The sequence below is a fragment of the Nerophis lumbriciformis genome, linkage group LG09 (genome assembly GCF_033978685.3).
Source record: "Nerophis lumbriciformis linkage group LG09, RoL_Nlum_v2.1, whole genome shotgun sequence".
Taxonomy (NCBI): Eukaryota; Metazoa; Chordata; class Actinopteri; order Syngnathiformes; family Syngnathidae; genus Nerophis; species Nerophis lumbriciformis.
This window is the reverse complement of record NC_084556.2, coordinates 22,218,708-22,237,062: the sequence shown is the minus strand read 5'-3', so window position 1 is coordinate 22,237,062 and position 18,355 is coordinate 22,218,708. Positions and strand designations below refer to the sequence as shown.

The following is an 18,355-nucleotide window of genomic DNA, read 5'->3' as shown; positions in this document are numbered from 1 at the left end:
TAACCAAAACCACATTATAAAAAAGTGTGTTTACCGTCCTGATATTGTAGTGTCCACTATCATAGCAATACATTGTTTACCATGAATTGATTAACGTGGACCCCGACTTAAACAAGTAGAAAAACGTATTCGGGTGTTACCATTTAGTGGTCAATTGTACGGAATATGTACTGAACTGTGCAATCTACTAATACAAGTTTCAATCAATCAATCAATCGGGTTGTAATGAGTGTTGGCATAGGTGTTTAAAATAGCAACAGTAAAACCTCAGGTGTTATTAAGGCGTGTCATAATACCGCAAATAAACAAAAGCCATCTATTTGCCGGCCCAATGACGTCATAGCAAACAAAATTTGAGGGAGGAGTCTCTGTGCTGCACCTGCGCCCTGTTTCCCCTTTGGCCCCGCCCCCATTTGCCTGTTTTCTCTCTATGGCCCCTTAACTTGTCACGACACTCTTTCCTAACAGCATAACTTGGACAGCGGCGCCACGGCGTGTCTCAGAGAAGAGCTTCCGGAGTAATTGTGTAGGGTGTGGAACCATTCATCGAGGAGAAAAGTTCCACCTGTGACGCAGGGGGTGGAATTTGATATGAAGGACGACGGGGGAAGAGGCGAACGCGGCAGCCCGTATTTGGCCAACGTCACCCAGGTAGATCGAGTTGTTGTTGGTGTTCTCTCCTGAACTATTGTATATTTTTAAGGATACAAGTTCATACGTTGGGAGTGAGCTCGCCGGGTGCCTCGCTCACACAGCAAAACCAAAGTAGGGAAATTAGTGGTCAAACCTGTCCGTTTAGTTTCCTCGCTACGAGAGATGGACGGATCGAGACAAATATATCTATCTACCTCAAATATATATATATATCAGTGACGTGCGGTGAGGTTCATGGCTGGTGGGGCACTGACTTCATCACAGTCAGATTTACAAACATCCTAAAGAGTATCTTATTCACCATTTGATTGGCAGCAGTTAACGGGTTATGTTTAAAAGCTCATACCAGCATTCTTCCCTGCTTGGCACTTAACATCAAGGGTTGGAATAGGGGGTTAAATCACCAAAAATGATTCACGGGCGCGGCGCCGCTGCTGCCCACTGCTCCCCTCACCTCCCAGGGGGTGACCAAGGGGATGGGTCAAATGCAGAGGACACATTTCACCACACCTAGTGTGTGTGTGTGACAATCATTGGTACTTTAACTTAACTTTAACTTTACACATACAAACTGTAGCACACAAAAAAGCACATTTAATAAAAAAAAAAAAAAGGTCTTACCTTTACTTATAAATAAAGTCCATGCGCTGCTCCTTTTGAACAAAAGCATCGATGACTTGTTTATAGAAGTCTTCTTTATCTTTCTTCAGTTTTAAAAGTCTCTCTGTCTCGATGGAGATCTTCCTTTAATTATTACCTCCTGCTTCGATTGAAAGACCAGTTTAGAAAACTGTTTTATTTTAGATATGTAATCCTCCATGTTAATAGTCCAGGCAAGAGGAAAAAATAAACGATCGCTGCTAGCTGGTGGTGGAGCCTATCCCAGCTGCACACTGGCGGAAGGCAGGGTACAGCCTGGACAAGTCGCCACCTCATCGCATGGTCAACACAGATAGACAACATTCACACTCACAAAAAGCGCGTGATTGCCATTGCCGAATAATGACCTTTCATGTCGATCACAAACGCCAATCTCCTGTGGTTGACACTATGTTTATTTTCTAGTCCCCTGGCTGACAAGTGGCTAGCCGCTAATTGTGTGTCTTCATATACAGTGTGGAGCAGTGGGAACAGAAAACCGAATAAACTACAATTGTTTTGTCTTGTCCATAGTGTTTCTATGTTTTATTGTCTCTAACTTTTATGTCGTTGACTTGTAGAATTCAACTCATTCGAACGGATATGCCCAAAATGGCCTAAGCCACACGACTGTATCCCAGGACCAGCGTGAATCTGAAGTCCAAAGTCCAGTGCCCGTCCCAAACGTGATTGCCCAAAGGGGGCAATGGGGTGGGAAATACGAGTTTCTGCTCTCCTGCCTGGGATACTGTGTGGGATTAGGGAACGTATGGCGGTTCCCCTACCTCTGCTATCGCAACGGAGGAGGTAAGAGGTTTCCAATCATGTTTGCAGGCCTCACATACCTGTATATGTACAATACTGTAAAAAATGTCTTTGAACAAGGCACTCTTTGTTCTGGATGTACTTTCTGCTTGTGTTCATCTTGGCTGGCAGCCTGTCATGCTTTCTACTACGGTGATTGATCACAAGTCATCCACTAATTAAATAAGTACCGTACTTTCTTTGATGTGTCGGATCGCATATACAACTTCACCTAGATAATAACATTTTGCCACTTGAGTACGTTCTACAGCCAAAAAAACATACAGAGCCACTGGAACACAACCTAATAATATCAAATATGGAAAAAGTGTGTCAGAATTTGGCCTTTCCAAAGATATGCTCAATTTTGATTGACACTGTCAGCCCAGCATCAGACATTAGTTGTGAAGGAACAGTGACAGAAGAGTAAATAATCAAAGTTGTGAAGAAATGTAAATCCAAGATTTAAACTGATTGTAATGGAATTGATATGGAAATGATAAAAAGGTTATTGAAGAGATTTCAGAAAATGTAACATATTAGCAACCTATCATTTCAAACAGGCAAATTCCCAAACAAAATGAAAATAGCAAAAGTTGTACCATTTTATAAGACTGGAGACAAACACTAGTTTACAAACTACAGACCTCTTTCCTTACTTCCACAGTTTTCTAAAATCATTTTAAAATTGTTGAAAAACCGATTGGACAAATTCATGAATAAATGCTGAAAACTTGTAGACCGACAATACAGATACAGAGTCAGCATCGATGGCATTAGTCAAAATAACGGAAGAGATTGCCATTGTAATGGATGGTAAATAGTGTACAGCTGCAGTGTTTATGGATCTAACAAAAGCATGTGATACAATTACCCATAACATTTCAATTAACAAATTTAGAAAGGTATGGCATCAGATGGCTGGTCTTGAAATGGATAAGAAGCTACTTAACTAACCGGAAGCAATACATGAAGCTAGGCAAACACACGTCGCCAATGCTAAATATATCTTGCGGAGTACCCCACAGATCAATACTGGGTCCAGAATTTTTCAATCGCTAAATAAACAATATTTGTACATTTACAAAGGACTTAAAGTTTGTACTATTTGCAGATGACCCAACTGTGTTTTGTTCAATAGAGACCACACAAAGCTAATACAAATAATTACAAAATAATTAAACAAATTAAAGAGATGGTTTGACAATAACAGACGATCCTTGAATCTTAATAATGCTATTCAGTAACAGCGAAAGAAAAAGTCATACACAAATACAAATAGACTGAGTAGACATAGAAAGGGTAAAAAAAAAATTTGGGTGGCATAGTAATAGGTGATAAAAGGAATTGGAATCCTATTTTAAAAATATACAACATAAGTTTTTTTTTGTTTTTTTTCAGTTTTTAGCTTATTTTGAATATCCTTACAATACAACTACAAGGTAATGCATCACATATTTTCAGTTGATTAATTTCAGCACATCTGGAAAGGAATAGGAAAATCAGAGCTTAGGTAGCGAGAAACATTTCAATAATGAATAAAGCTAAATATGTTGTGGACCAAAACTCACTCCATATTCTTTACTGCTCGCCAGTTTTACCATATGTGAGTTGTTGTGTAGAAATATGGGGAAATAACTATAAAAGCACACTTCTATCACTAACTGTGTTACAAAAAGGATCAGTTAGAATAATACATAACGTTGGCTATCGAGAACACCCAAAGCCTTTATTTATTGAATCAAAAAATGTTTTATTAAATGATTTTGTGCATTTGCAAACCGCTAAAGATATGTACAAAACAAACTATAACCTGCTTAAAAGAATGCACATCAATTCTTCTTAGCACATACCGGTACAACACTTAAGACCTACTTAGCATATCAGTATGTGGAGCTAAATTATGAAATGGACTAAGCAAATAAGTCAAAGAATGTACAATATGATCGAGTTTAAGAAACTGTTCAAATTCAAAGTTTTTACAAAGTATAAAAAAGAAGAATCCTAATATTTTAACCATCTTTGAAAAATGAGATAATCTTATTCATCTCATTATGTTAATCATAATTTACTTGACTATTTATTTTATTAGAACTTTTATTAATTTATATATTCACCGTTGTGTTTCAGATAGAGTACAAACGAAGAAATTGCTATGAAACAAAAAGGGGTAGAATTAAATAAGCACTGTTTCTTCCTTCTCCTTTTCAGACATGCTGTAATGAGATACTGGAAACATTTGATGAATCGTATTGTAATTGTATGCATGTTCAAAATAAACTGACACCATAACCATAACAGTGGCTCACTGGGGGCCAACTACAATAATAACAGAGTTAGACTATTACCCCAATTACAAACGCTGAGCATTATTATCTTTTGATGGAGCCTTTCGTACTAGATTATGGATACTTATAGTGTAGCTGCCTAGTATAACAGGCCACCTACTCACACTCACCCTGCAAGTGGTTTCCTCGTCCTGACCTCCTTGTACTCTTTCAGGTGTTTTTCTTATCCCTTACTTCCTCATGGTCTTCGTTATTGGTGTGCCGCTCTTCCTCATGGAGCTCTCTCTAGGACAGTATGGAGCAGCCGGACCCATCACCGTGTGGAAATGCTGTCCTCTGCTAAAAGGTGATGACCACCTCTTCTACCAGTTATGTCAGAGTCACTGACACTCTAAGTCTTTTAGATATATACTCTATTTGCCAATATAAGGTCTTTATTATTGTCACCCATCCTTTACTCTCGTGCTAATTTAATATACTGCAGTTACGTGTTACTGTAGTTGTTTTAAAAATAATACTTAATACAGAAAGTATTTTAGTGTTAATATATTAAATCAAATTGCATATGTGATAAATTGTGGACAAAGAGGTGTAGGGGTTTGTTCCATTTCATAGCAATGTTAAACATGAATACTCCCCAGGTAAGATATCTGATTTTTGTTATGTGAAAAAAATACCAGAAAGCATTTATTTTCTGAATCTGACATTATTTGTACAATACGGTTAGAAATATGAAACATGTGATATGCCAATAGCTCCGTAACTATATATAAACTGTATAATTAAAAAAATACATTTAATTTTCAAATTTTGCATGAGCCAAGAGTTTCACTATGGAATATAAACATCTGGTTTGATGAATCTCAGCGATACGTTATTGTAAAAATTCCTCTAAGTGTTCTGGTAAAATAAGTGTTGCCACAGGCAGGGACAGATTTACCATTAGGCAAACACAGGCAGTTGCCTGGGGCCTCAGGATTTCCAAGGGCCTTCAAAAGTCTCATTAAAAACTATTTTATTTAGACTACGTTTACACTGCAGGCCAAAGTGGCCTAAATTAGATTTTTTTTTAATCTGATCTTTTCCAGCTGACTGTTTAAACTGCAAGTAAAATGTAATCTTCATCACACTCCAGTGTAAACGGGCACAGGCCCCAATGTTGCCTCGACATCACTTGTATGCGCACTTCGATTAAGTGAAAAGAAAGGGAGCTTTATTTTTCAACTTACATGTACCGTAAGCCATTACGCCACAGCGTCAATTCCAGTCCTTTAACAATCGCTATTTCTTTGGATTTAAAATACATATTCATATATTACATACAACCTATTATTTGCGCACTTTTGACAAGTGATGCAACGAAAATGCTGTCGTCTTAATTAGCCTTTGCTCACCGAAACAGGATGTTGTGAGGAAATATCCACTTCCGCTGGCAAGTGTGTCTTTCCCAGCACACACGAATGACGCAGCTCGCCCAAAGCTGATGAAAAAGTCATATACGAGTCACATTCAGGTCGCATTGTGTTTAGACTGAAATCACATTTGAAAAGATCAGATTCCAATTGGATTCAGGACTACCTCCTAATGTGATCTGAATCTGATGCCAAAAGATCAGATTTGAAGCACTTTGGAGCGTTTAGACTGGCAAAAAAAACAGGTCTGTGTCACTTGAAGGCAAAAAATCAGATTTGGTGTGCAGTGTAAACGGGGCCAAAGTTTTCTTCTGGTAAGATAGAGTACAAGCTCAGCAGAAAGGAAGGATAGCAGACAGAAACTTGAGGGGCACTTTTTTATCGCCAACAGTCTTGCCTCTCTTTCAAACACAAGCAAACAGGTCTAAAGGTCTCTTTTTCCCACCAGTCACACATTTCCGGTCTTCACAAAAATGGCGCTGCGCATCACACCCGGTCCTTGCTGACAAAAGCAAATATTGGCAAATAATCCAACTATGCAATGGAATAGATCCTGGTGCTTTGTCAAAAAAAGATTTGTCGAGTGATATCAAGGATTATCCATCGGTGGAATTCCCAGACATATCGAACTATCTTGTGCTGCGATGTCGTTTTACACAACAAAACCGATGAAAACTTGGAAAAGCATGGATGTCTACCACTGCTTCGTGTGTGGCTGGGATAAGAAAATTGGTATCAACACTCTCCCGGATAAATATACATCGTTTTTGGTCAGGTTAGGTTGCATTTCATGATTTAACTTTGCATCTTTCGAGGACGCGTCCATGTAAACAAATTAGCACCTGACCGCTGACACCATATTTGATTTTTGTCCTGTTGTCATATGTACTCTGACACATTTGTGTACAAAATAAACAAGAGGGGAGACATAGAAGTACCTTTGCTGAAAACGTATCGACTCTGACTTTATGGCTTCTGTTAGTTAAAAAGTAAAATAAAAATGATATCAAGATAATACTTTAATGGGAAATACTAAACATCCATCCCCATCCATCCATTTCCTACCGCTTATTCCCTTTTGGGGTCGCGGGGGGCGCTGGAGCCTATCTCAGCTACAACCGGGCGGAAGGCGGGGTACACCCTGGACAAGTCGCCACCTCATCGCAGAATACTAAACAAGTAAAGTAAATTAAAAATACATCTAACAAACCTTTAATGAAGTGGTCAGTGCAAACTTTTGTCGCCGTCTTTAGTAAAATCTTGCACTCTTCCACCCTTCTTGATTACCTCTCAAGGAACTCTGAAGAGTTTATCCTTTACGCGATTTGAATGGTTCGTACAGCCGAAAACAACACAACATAGGGGTATTTTACTTCAAGAAATGCTATATGGCGCCCAGTACCCATTGAGAACAGACAATGCTTGACCACCACCACCAGGCATATTTAATGAGCCGGACGTGGCGTAAAAAAAATCAAAACAATACTATACATGTTTAATAATTGCTAAACCGCTATAGAAAGATAACAAGTGGATTAGATTAATTCCTGTACTGTTGTGTAGCATTGTATTACATAATACTTTGAGCTCAACACTTAAAGGCTCTTTTCCATTTTGCAGGTATCGGCATTGGGATGCTGTGTGTGGCCGTGCTGGTGTGTTTATATTACAATGTCATTATAGCGTGGACATTTTATTACCTGGGCAGCTCTTTCCAAAGCCCGCTGCCTTGGTCATGTGACGCTGTTGCCAACGCTGCTGTCTGTGATACGAGCAATAGCTCTAGTGGAAAACTCCTCAGCCCCTCTGAGATCTTCTGGAAGTAGGTGGAATGATTCAGCAAACACTACAGTATCCATATGTCCTTCCTCAGAAATATTAACAGACAATACACAAAAATATTTTTTTTTCCATCAAAATTTTCATGTGACACACTAGGGGTAGAGTGCTGTTCCAACTAGGGGTGTGGGAAAAAATCGATTCGAATTCAAATCACGATTCTCACGTTGTACGATTCAGTATCGATTCTCATTTTTCAAAAATCGATTTTTTTTTTAATTATTTTTTTTAAATTTATTTTTATTTTTTTATTAATCAATCCAAAAAAATAATACACAGCAATACCATAACAATGCAATCAAATTCCAAACCCAAACCCGACCCAGCAACACTCAGAACTGCAATAAACAGAGCAATTGAGAGGACACAAAAACACGACACAGAACAATCCAAATGTAGTGAAACAAAAATGAATATTATCAACAACAGTATCAATATTAGTAACAATTTCAACATAGCAGTGATTAAAAATCCCTCATTGACATTATCATTAGACATTTATAAAAAAAACAATAGTGTCACAGTGGCTTACACTTGCATCACATCTCATAAGCTTGACAACACATTGTGTCTAATATTTTCACAAAGACAAAATAAGTCATTATTTTGGTTAATTTAATAGTTAAAACAAATTTACATTATTGCAATCAGTTGATAAAACATTGTCCTTTACAATTATAAAAGCTTTTTACAAAAATCTACTACCGGTACTCTGCTTGCATGTCAGCAGACTGGGGTAGATCCTGCTGAAATCCTATGTATTGAATGAATAGAGAATTGTTTTGAATCGTAAAAATATCGTTTTTGAATCGAGAATCGCGTTGAATCGAAAAAATCGATTTATAATCGAATCGTGACCCCAAGAATCGATATTGAATCGAATCGTGGGACACCCAAAGATTTTCAGCCCTAGTTCCAACCGAGATGTTGTTACAATCCAAATGTGGGCATTCCCTGCCCATTTTGAGCTTGCACATTTTACACCATCAATTTAAGCACTTTTTTTTTTTCTATGCGCTTAGGTACCGCGCCCTTGAAGGTAAAACTTTATATTGCACTTGAAGTTTGGATGTAATGTTGTCAAAAACGAAAATGCCCATCATTTACCTGGCTGTGTCTCTGGGTAAGTGGAAGCGAAGGAGGGCGCCACCATGCATATATTTGCTGCGTTTGGATATCCTGGGACTATTTTGCCTGCACCATGAGACCATCATTGAACTATGCAACTATATGATGAAAAATAAATACAGCATGTACAGTACTGTATCGTCTATCAGACGCTATAAACGAGACGAGGAGGTGATCAACAGTCGTTGTATTGAACCGATCACCAACAATGTAGTAAACATAATAACTGAAACATTTAATAAATTAATTGATTGATTATTTGACAATCAATGTCAAACTTTCAGCTCCCAACTCACTAACCCACACACCACAGCTGTCAACGCAAGACCCTCTGACGCGTCACGGCTTCACAAACAGTTTTAGGCTCCTGAACATCGCACATAACATCAGGGTGGTTACACTAAATAAAACAAATGTTCATCTATGGATTATTATTTACATCCAGCCAGGAAGAAGAAGCTGTTGTAGCGTACATCACTATGACGACCCACATCCAGTAGATGGAAACGACTTTGTCACAATTAAAGTGTTATCCTTTTCTTGGATTTCAATGACATTCACAAGTGTTAATCATTAAACATGGTGTTTTATTTTCACACAGCCAAGAAAACTGCGTCATGGCAACATCCGCTCATTATTGATGAGGCCATTTTCATTTACGACTTATGCATTTGTGCCTCACTTTCGTTGGTGGGGTGGGCGTGTCCGCAGGCTGGGTGGGAGAATACGAGCAAGAGAAACGTGCACAGTTGTACGCGTGCAGAAAAACACTTAACGCAAACAGGAGAATGGGGCCCTATTTGCACATGTTTTGACATTTGGTAAACTGCAAAAAAAGGAATTGAGTAAAAGGAAGTTATGATTTATTTTCACATTAGATTGCATTACCTTAAATAGAAAAGTGACCGACACGTAGGCACTTCGCTTATCATGGCGTAACTAGCTATATTAATGGGTAAGCCTTTCCATTAGCTTCTTTTTTTGTCTCATGTGTTCATGTTTATCTTCCAGTGAGCGTGTGCTGGGTGTAGTGAACAGCGAGGGACTTCATGACCCAGGCCCAGTCCGGTGGCCTCTTGCCCTGTGCCTCCTTGCTGCCTGGATCCTCGTCTTCCTATGTACGCTGAAAGGCATCCACAGTTCTGGCAAGGTTAGTTACATAACTTTAAGCGAACACAATGAAGTAACCTCACACTTTGCTTCAATTCTGCTAATGGCCTACCTTTGCTCTGTGGTTTCAGGTGGTTTATGTCACCGCGACTTTCCCTTACTTTGTCCTGATTGTTTTGATCATCAGAGGTGCTACACTTGAGGGCTCTCTTCAGGGCATTGCTTTCTACCTCACACCCGACTGGGGACGATTATCCAGTGCACAGGTACCTTTGATAGAATATGAACTTAATAAATACAATGTTTTTAATGTCTTTCAAAATAACTGCAGATTATTTATACCAGGTCTGGAACGATGCAGCCTCCCAGATCTTCTATTCGTTGGGTATAGGGGTTGGAGGGCTGCTCTCCATGGCCTCCTATAATAAGTTTGACAACAATGTCATCAGGTTAGTCCCCTCTCTAGTGCAGCGTGCAGGCAAGAAGGGCTTTCATTCCCTAAACTTTGTTCCGTTGATTTCAGGGATACAATAATTATCACCACAGGAAACTGCTGCTCCAGCTTCTTTGCAGGATTTGCTATATTCTCAGTCCTTGGCCACATGGCGTGGAGGAAAGGAGTGCCAGTTGAGAATGTGGCAGATTCAGGTCGGTATCACATTGAAGTTAGAGATAGACCAGAATGCTTTATCATTAAACATGACAAAATTACAAGTGGCAACTCTTAGTTAAAATACAAGACAAACAATAAATAACATGTCGCTATTGGCTTTTTTACCGAACTCTGGGGAGCAGATAGGGGAGTCCTAATACAAGTTTTTTACTTCCAATGTATTACTGATATTGTAATTTTTTATATTGGCCGATACTGATATTGATCCAATACAATATCAGCATATATACATATTTCATTAAATGTTGTTTCCTAGAATGTTAGAAAAGGTGTGATCAGGTGATAGGCTGTTGTTATCACATGGGCTCTGCCTACGGGATCCAGACGCTGCTGGATAGAAATGATAAAGCGGAATCTGCAATGAACTGCTTGTATCCGAGATTTTAGATGCATAATCAGACACTTCTTTTTTTGCTGATATCAAACCAATATCAATATTGGATCGGACCACCCCTAATAGCTGTCCCTTTACAGCCATTGCAAATTGCATATTTACACACACTTACACATGGCAAGTTTGTTGCTCTGCGCAGCACGGCACAGTTTGATGAGGTCAAGGTAAAGGTCACATGACCACACATACCGAGCTTTATCCATTCATTTGGACAAAATCCAGGCAATACTTAAGCTGATATGATTATTGTCAGATAAAATTATACTGAAATGATCAAATAAGAGTGATGATGTTTCCTTTATAAAACATGTTGCATTAAAAACTGAATACATGTATTTACTTATATTATTACATAATTTCCACTTCATTTGTCATTTATTATTGATTTTGTTTGTACCAACCACCAAATATACTATATTATAATACTGTTATTGGAATGAATGATGCTATCAAGTCTATAAAAAATAATAGCTAGTAGACGTTCAATGATTATACAACTATTGTTTTTTAAGAATGCTTAAGTAACAAATATTTTTTCGTGTTTTAGAATTTTGTTGCATGAAACTAAAGTGCACTGAGGAAAAAGGTGCTCCTGCAGTATGAATATACTGTATACTTTATTTTAAGTGTTCCTGAAGTATGAATATACTGTGAATACATGTATGTATGTATATATATATATATATATATATATATATATATATATGTATGTATGTATGTACCGTATGTATGTATATATATGTGTGTGTATATATATGTGTGTGTATATATACTGTGTGTATGTATGTATGTATGTATGTGTATATATATATATATATATATATATATATATATATATATATATATATATATATATATATACACACACACACACACAATACATATATATGTGTGTGTGTGTGGATATGTATATTTGTGTGTATATGTATGTATATGATTATATATGTATACAGTGTTTGTGTGTATATGTGTACAGTATATATGTATGTATGTGTGTATATGTATGTATATATATATATATGTATATATATATATTTATATATATAAATAAATTATTATTATTATTATTATTATTAAAAAGTGCTACTTCTGTATGAATATACCATCTATTTTTTTTAATGCCTGTGTAGTATGAATATACTGTATATTTTAAAAAGTTTGACTATAACATTATATTTTAAAATGTGCCACTATACTGTGAATATACTGTATATTTAACAGTGGGATATCTACTCACATTTGCTTTTCATAAAACAAATTGTACTGCACAAGTTGAAGCATGCTTACAGCTCATTTAGGATGAGGTGTACTGATGCTCACACTTCTTTGTCAAAACATTGTACACGTGTGCATTGAGTATTTTGCTTGTATAATTTTTATGAGCGCCAGCAGTCTGTTTTCTTTCTATCGTCAAGACACTTGTGAATGAATGAAATGCATACTTCCCTTCAGTTAAAGTTTGCCATGCTTTACCTGTAATGTTTGCATTTTTACACCTTGTTTGCAGTGACACAGCATTTCTTAATAGTCAGACGCTCCCAGTCGTTAGGCATTAAGTCACACAACTATAGCTTCGAGACTTCCTCCTTGTGCAAAGAGATGGATAATTGCCAAAATTCAAATACCTTTTTTTTGTCTCCGTTTGACTCTTTCAGGTCCAGGACTAGCGTTTGTCGCTTATCCAGAGGCCCTTGCTCTGCTGCCAGGTTCAGCGTTCTGGTCCATTCTCTTCTTCTTGATGCTTTTCATGCTGGGAGTTGACACACTTGTAAGCCCCCACACACACACACACACACACTTTCATGTTTTTATCGGATTTCCTACATTGCTCTGTCTGATGCTTGTTGTGCTTAGTTTGGCAACATAGAGGGCATCACTACTGCTGTGATGGATGAGTTTCCCCAACTGCGAGGCAACACCAAGCACAAATCCTTGTTCCTTGGCGGCCTCTGCTTTTGCTTCTACCTGATGGGTCTCCTGCTGATCACTGATGTACGTTTGATTCTACTAATTGTGCACCCTCAATTTGCTTTCTCCATACTCACCCAACGCCTTGTCTTCATAGGGGGGCATTTACTGGTTCACTCTCATCGACTCCTTCAGCACTAGTTTCGGCCTCATCATCATCGCGTTCTTTATGTGCATCGGCATCTCCTTCTTCTATGGTACACCACCTCATTCATTTAATCTTATACCACATCATATTCTGTGTCATGATTGGGATTGGTTTTCAGGAATTAACCAGTTTTGCCAGGACATCCTTGACATGATCCGCCACTGTCCACCCTGGTGCAGTAAAGTCTTGTTGTACTTCAAAGCATGCTGGGTATTTTTTACGCCGTTTCTTCTCTTGGTGAGTGAATATATAAACGTTGACACTAATTCACACTATGCACAGATGTAGGAACTATTTTTCCATAAAACCTTCACTTACTGCACTACAAAAATTATATGAAACCTATGTTGTCATCTAAAAATAACTTAACAGTGTAATGTGTGATTGTGTGTAGATGTCAGAGAGACTGCTACAGAAGGCTATGTACTGTACCACAAAATATGTATTTTACAGTCACTTATGACATTACAACAAGGTTAATGTAGGCATATTCACAACTAAATTGCATAAACAAGCTTACCGCAACAGGTTGTCTCGTTGGAAATGGAATTCTTGTAAACTAAACATGAACATTTGTTGTGACACAGATGACAGCACATTATATAAATGTTATTTTTCCTAACATGCAAGGTAAACATTGATGAGAACAATGGTGTGACTTTTTACAGCGTGGAGACGACAATGCGGTCATGTAACTGCCCAACTCTTTTAGTTTGGTAAAATTAATTCAAATATCATTAGCACATTTTACAGTCACTTTTGATGTTATAACAGGGCTAACACTAACATATGTGCAGCTAAAATATATACAATTTAGCGCAACATGTTTTCTCTAGTTAGAAGTAGAATTCTTGAACAAATGTGAACATTTGTACTGCCACAGATGACATAAATGGATAATATACAGTAAATGTTATTTCTCATAGTTTGTAAGTAATCATTGAAGAGTTATGACGTCATGTCACTGCCAGGCTCCGATTGATTGGTGAAATGGAGTCAAAAGTCACTTGTGCTTATGACAGTGCCCGCTGCAAGACGTCTCTCTGACTATCCATAACAATTCGCCTTTTCAAGTGGTAATCAACAGATTATAATGAAATATAACGATAATGTAGCAATCGGAATGGAACTTAATGTAATGAAGTAAAAGTACCGGTAGTGTTTTTTTCTTCACAATGTACAATTTATCCAAAAAGTTACTTAAAGGGGAACTGCACTTTTTTGGAATTTTACCTATCATTCACAATCATTATGTAAGACAAGAACATATGTTTTTATTTTATGTATTCTAAAAAGTAAATAAATGTGATCCAAAGTCTGCTTACAATGGAGCCTATGGGAGTCACTCTATTCTGCCTATAAAGCCCTTAAGAAAACATCCAAACACCTCCATTAAGGTTTTATATACTGTACATGATTTAAGTTAAAGTTAAAGTACCACAGATAGTCACACACACACTAGGTGTGGTGAAATTACCCTCTGCATTTGACCCATCCCCTTGTTCCACCCCCTGGGAGGTGAGGTGAGCAGTAAGCAGCTCAGCAATCATTTTTGGTGATTTAACCCCCAATTCCAACCCTTGATGCTGAGTGCTAAGCAGGGAAGCAATGTGTCCCATTTTTATAGTCTTTGGTATGACTCGGGGGTTTTGAACTCACAACCTACCGATCTCAGGACGGACACTCAAACCACAAGGCCACTGAGCAGGCTCAGGTTAAGTATACATGTAATGTAGTAACAGGCACATTTATAATAATATTTACATATTTTGATTATTTTAAGCATACGTGGCGCATTATTAAAAAAATGCATCACAATGTTCGCTTTTTTCGACAACATCACTGATTACTGCTAACGGACAGACTTTATGAGAGCCAATAAACATAATAAAACATCACTCACTGTACAAGGTCTGCTGTCATTAGGATGCTGATTGATAGAATCTTGTTATATTCCCATTTTGATGAAGAATGTCTCTTAATCCTTGCGAAGAAAAGGGGGCTCGAAACAAGTGTCTTTTCGCGTCATTCTCGCCATTCCCGGGTCTAAATTGGCTGTCAAAGTGTAGCAACTTGTCAGAATACACCCTCGTCCTTCTACTATCCAGTTGAGAGGGATGATTTATGATCTGCAATAAACGTCCTCAAGCCACAAAGCGAGGAAGCAGCTTAACACTCAATAATGTCAACATAGGCATACAAGCTTTAGAACATGGCGCTGCTATAAATAGTTTGTATGCGTTAGTGCTTCTGATAACAATATCACTAATACTTGGTTAATATTTACAAAATGTAAATGGAGTATTGTTGGTCGTTTTTGGATGATTATTTATTGAGTTTTATGAGTGGAATAGAGCAGTGTTTTTCAACCACTAGTTACAGTCTGGTGTGCCGTGGGAGATTATGTAATTTCATCTATTTGGGTTAAAAATATTTTTTGCCAAACAGTAATTATAATCTGCAAATGATGTGCCGTTGTTGAGTGTCGGTGCTGTCTAGAGCTCGGCAGAGTAACCGTTGTATTCTCTTCCATATCAGTAGGTGGCAGCCGGTAGTTAATTGCTTTGTAGATGTCGGGAACATGTTGTGTGAGACGACAAGGGTTTGTCGTCGTATCTAATGCTTAAACCAAAAATAAACAAACGGGTAGTGCCCCTAAGAAAAGGCATTGAAACTTAGGGAAGGCTATGCAGAAAGAAACTAAAACCTAACTGGCTACAAAGTAAACAAAAACAGAATGCTGGACAACAGCAAAGACTTACTGTGGAGCAAAAACGACGTCCACAAAGTGCATCCGACATGACATGACAAGCAACAATGTCCCCACAAAGAAGGATAGCAACAACTTAAATAGTTTTGATAGCTAAAACATTGTAGATGCGGGGAATAGCGTTTAAGGAAGACATGAAACTGCTACAGGAAAACACAAACAAAACAGGAAAAGCCACCAAAATAGGAGCGCAAGACAAGAACAAAACACTACACACAAGAAAACAGCAAAAAACTCTAAATAAGTCACGGTGTGATGTGACAGGTCGTGACAGTACACCTACTTTGAGACAAGAGCTATAGTGATGCATGGTTGGTTATGGTTTGAAGTCATATCCAACAATTGCGACAACAACTTTTTACTGTCAACTGAGTTTAATTTTTTAATGATTTCTGCTGGTATATCTCCGGATATTTTCAATGAAAAAAAATGTGCCGTGGCTCAAAAAAGGTTGAAAAAAAACTGGAATAGAGGACCTTACTTTGGCTCCATTGTAAGCAGACTTTTATTTTTGTCTATTTACGAGTTAGAATGCTTTTTTTTTAACAAAAAAAAACATCCCTTGTCATGTTTTTCATAATGATTGTGAACGATAGGCTAACATTCCACAAAAGTGCAGTCAGTGTGTAGCGCGTCACTACCCACTTCTGGCTGTTAAAAACTAAAACTGTGTACTCACTCAGGGTGTAGCAGTACAACATTATCATGGTTCTCTCCAAAACATGAAAGTAAAGGGGGAAATAAAATTGTGGTCTTTCCCTTTTTTGTTTCTAGCTTAAGAAGAGGATTTAAAAATTATAGCAAAAAATGTTTATAAAGAAAGTAATTATTTTTTCCCCCCACTTAGATACATTTTAAAAATAAATAAAAAGATGTTACAGTATGCTAGGGTTAAATGTCCACCCTTTGCTCACTTTTGTTTGGTTTCCCCTTTTGGCTGTAGTTCATCCTGACCTACATCTTCATTGAGATGTACAACACACACCTCCAATATGGATCCTATGTGTATCCTCGCTGGGGAAAAGCACTGGGAGTGTGCATGGCCGCCACCTGCTGTCTGCAGATTCTCATTTGGGGAATCGTCGCCATCTGCAAGGAAACTGGAACACTGAAAGAAGTCAGTGTTACTCTTCTGTTTTGTCATCAACTTCCTGTCACTGGCTTGTCTGCACCAAAGTGAATCCATGTAAGTCGGTTAATGAAGATGCTTGTTCTTCCTTTTGTCAGCGTTTCCAGAATTCCATTCGACCTCTGAACTCCTGGCGGGTGAACAACAGCGCAGGGAGAGTGCAGGCTCTACTGGAAGCACAACGAGTGGAGGCTCCGTTCACAGTCACCCTCACAGACATGGATTTCAATGCAATGTCGTGGGAGGAAGGAGGGACGGCGTAATGAACATAACAGATGAACGAACTGCGTTGTTGACAAACAACATTTTTTATGACTTAATTGAACCTGGTTGAAATGTTTTAACACCTTACACAATAGTATTAGCGTACCATAGCACTGCACAAGCTGGAAGGACTTCAACAAAGATGGCATGATGGATCAGAATCATGATTGAAGGAACCGCACCGCCATACCAAATCAGTGTCATTTTAAAGTTGCTGTCTTCACCTCAGCTTGCTGAAAGTGTCTAGTTGTGTGCAGTGGCTAGTCCATGCACTTTAATGGCAAAGAACAAACGTTCAGAACACTGGCAAAAAAAGAAGCCATTAACTTGTGCAAACACTGGCTTTTACCGCTGCATAATTATGACTTTTATGCCGACTGTTTTAAAATGTTTTCTTTAAGGGTACTGTTATTGCTGCTGCAGCTCTTATTTATACTGTACATTGGTTCTGAGGGCCATTTTATGATTTTTATTATTATTTAAGAATGCGAAGTATGCAGAAAAACACCCACTGATGTATCAGGGGAGGATAACACAAATCAGCATCCGACAAGACATACTATTTACCTTCTAAATCGTGTGTGTGTGTGCGTGCGTGCTTGTATATGAACAGCTGAAGACATTTGCCAAATGAAATGTCTTGTAGTGTCTATGTCGTTTCCCTACTTTCTATGGTTGCAAGGAAATAATTGGAGAAATAATGACATTTTTATGAAAATTGATGCTTTTTCATAGTCCTGATAAAAATAAGTAGAATTTGAAAAATCTATATATTTCACTACCTGCGTCTGAAAATCTAATTCCTAAATCAATTAAAGTATTATTTTTTTTATTACTGGCGTTTGTCATGAGTTATTTTTTAAATAATCCCATGGAAAAATTATGTTTGAGTAAAATGACATGTATTGTTTATGTAAAATGACCTGAAGTTTAACAAAGTACAGTGCTTGCATTACACCACAAGAGGGCAGTAGTACTCATTCTACACTTTAGAATGAGTAAAGACACATGTACCTTTAAACAACACATTTAAATATTACTAAGCATTTTAAACGTTATTTAAAGAATAAAATGATGTGACGTTTGTAAGATATACTGGTCTTTGGAAGTCCAACCAAACATTTTTTATAAGCTC

General features: G+C 37.8%; 1 protein-coding gene across 2 annotated transcripts; it reads left to right on the top strand.

Annotated features, from left to right (window-relative positions):
* Positions 1-401: 401 nt before the first annotated feature.
* slc6a7 (solute carrier family 6 member 7) lies at positions 402-18,055 on the top strand. 2 transcript variants are annotated; one of them, XM_061962225.2, is made up of 14 exons: positions 402-651; positions 1,875-2,100; positions 4,600-4,731; positions 7,481-7,619; positions 9,776-9,914; positions 10,006-10,140; positions 10,220-10,323; positions 10,398-10,522; positions 12,597-12,709; positions 12,796-12,933; positions 13,007-13,106; positions 13,176-13,294; positions 16,771-16,944; positions 17,055-18,055. In XM_061962225.2, exons 1-14 carry the CDS (start codon positions 592-594, stop codon positions 17,217-17,219), a joined length of 1,869 nt encoding a protein of 622 aa, XP_061818209.1. In that variant the 5' UTR covers positions 402-591; the 3' UTR covers positions 17,220-18,055. The 2 variants fall into 2 exon arrangements, with proteins under 2 accessions (XP_061818209.1, XP_061818208.1); XM_061962224.2 differs by having other exon boundaries at positions 7,418-7,619.
* The last annotated feature ends 300 nt before the right edge of the window (positions 18,056-18,355 follow it).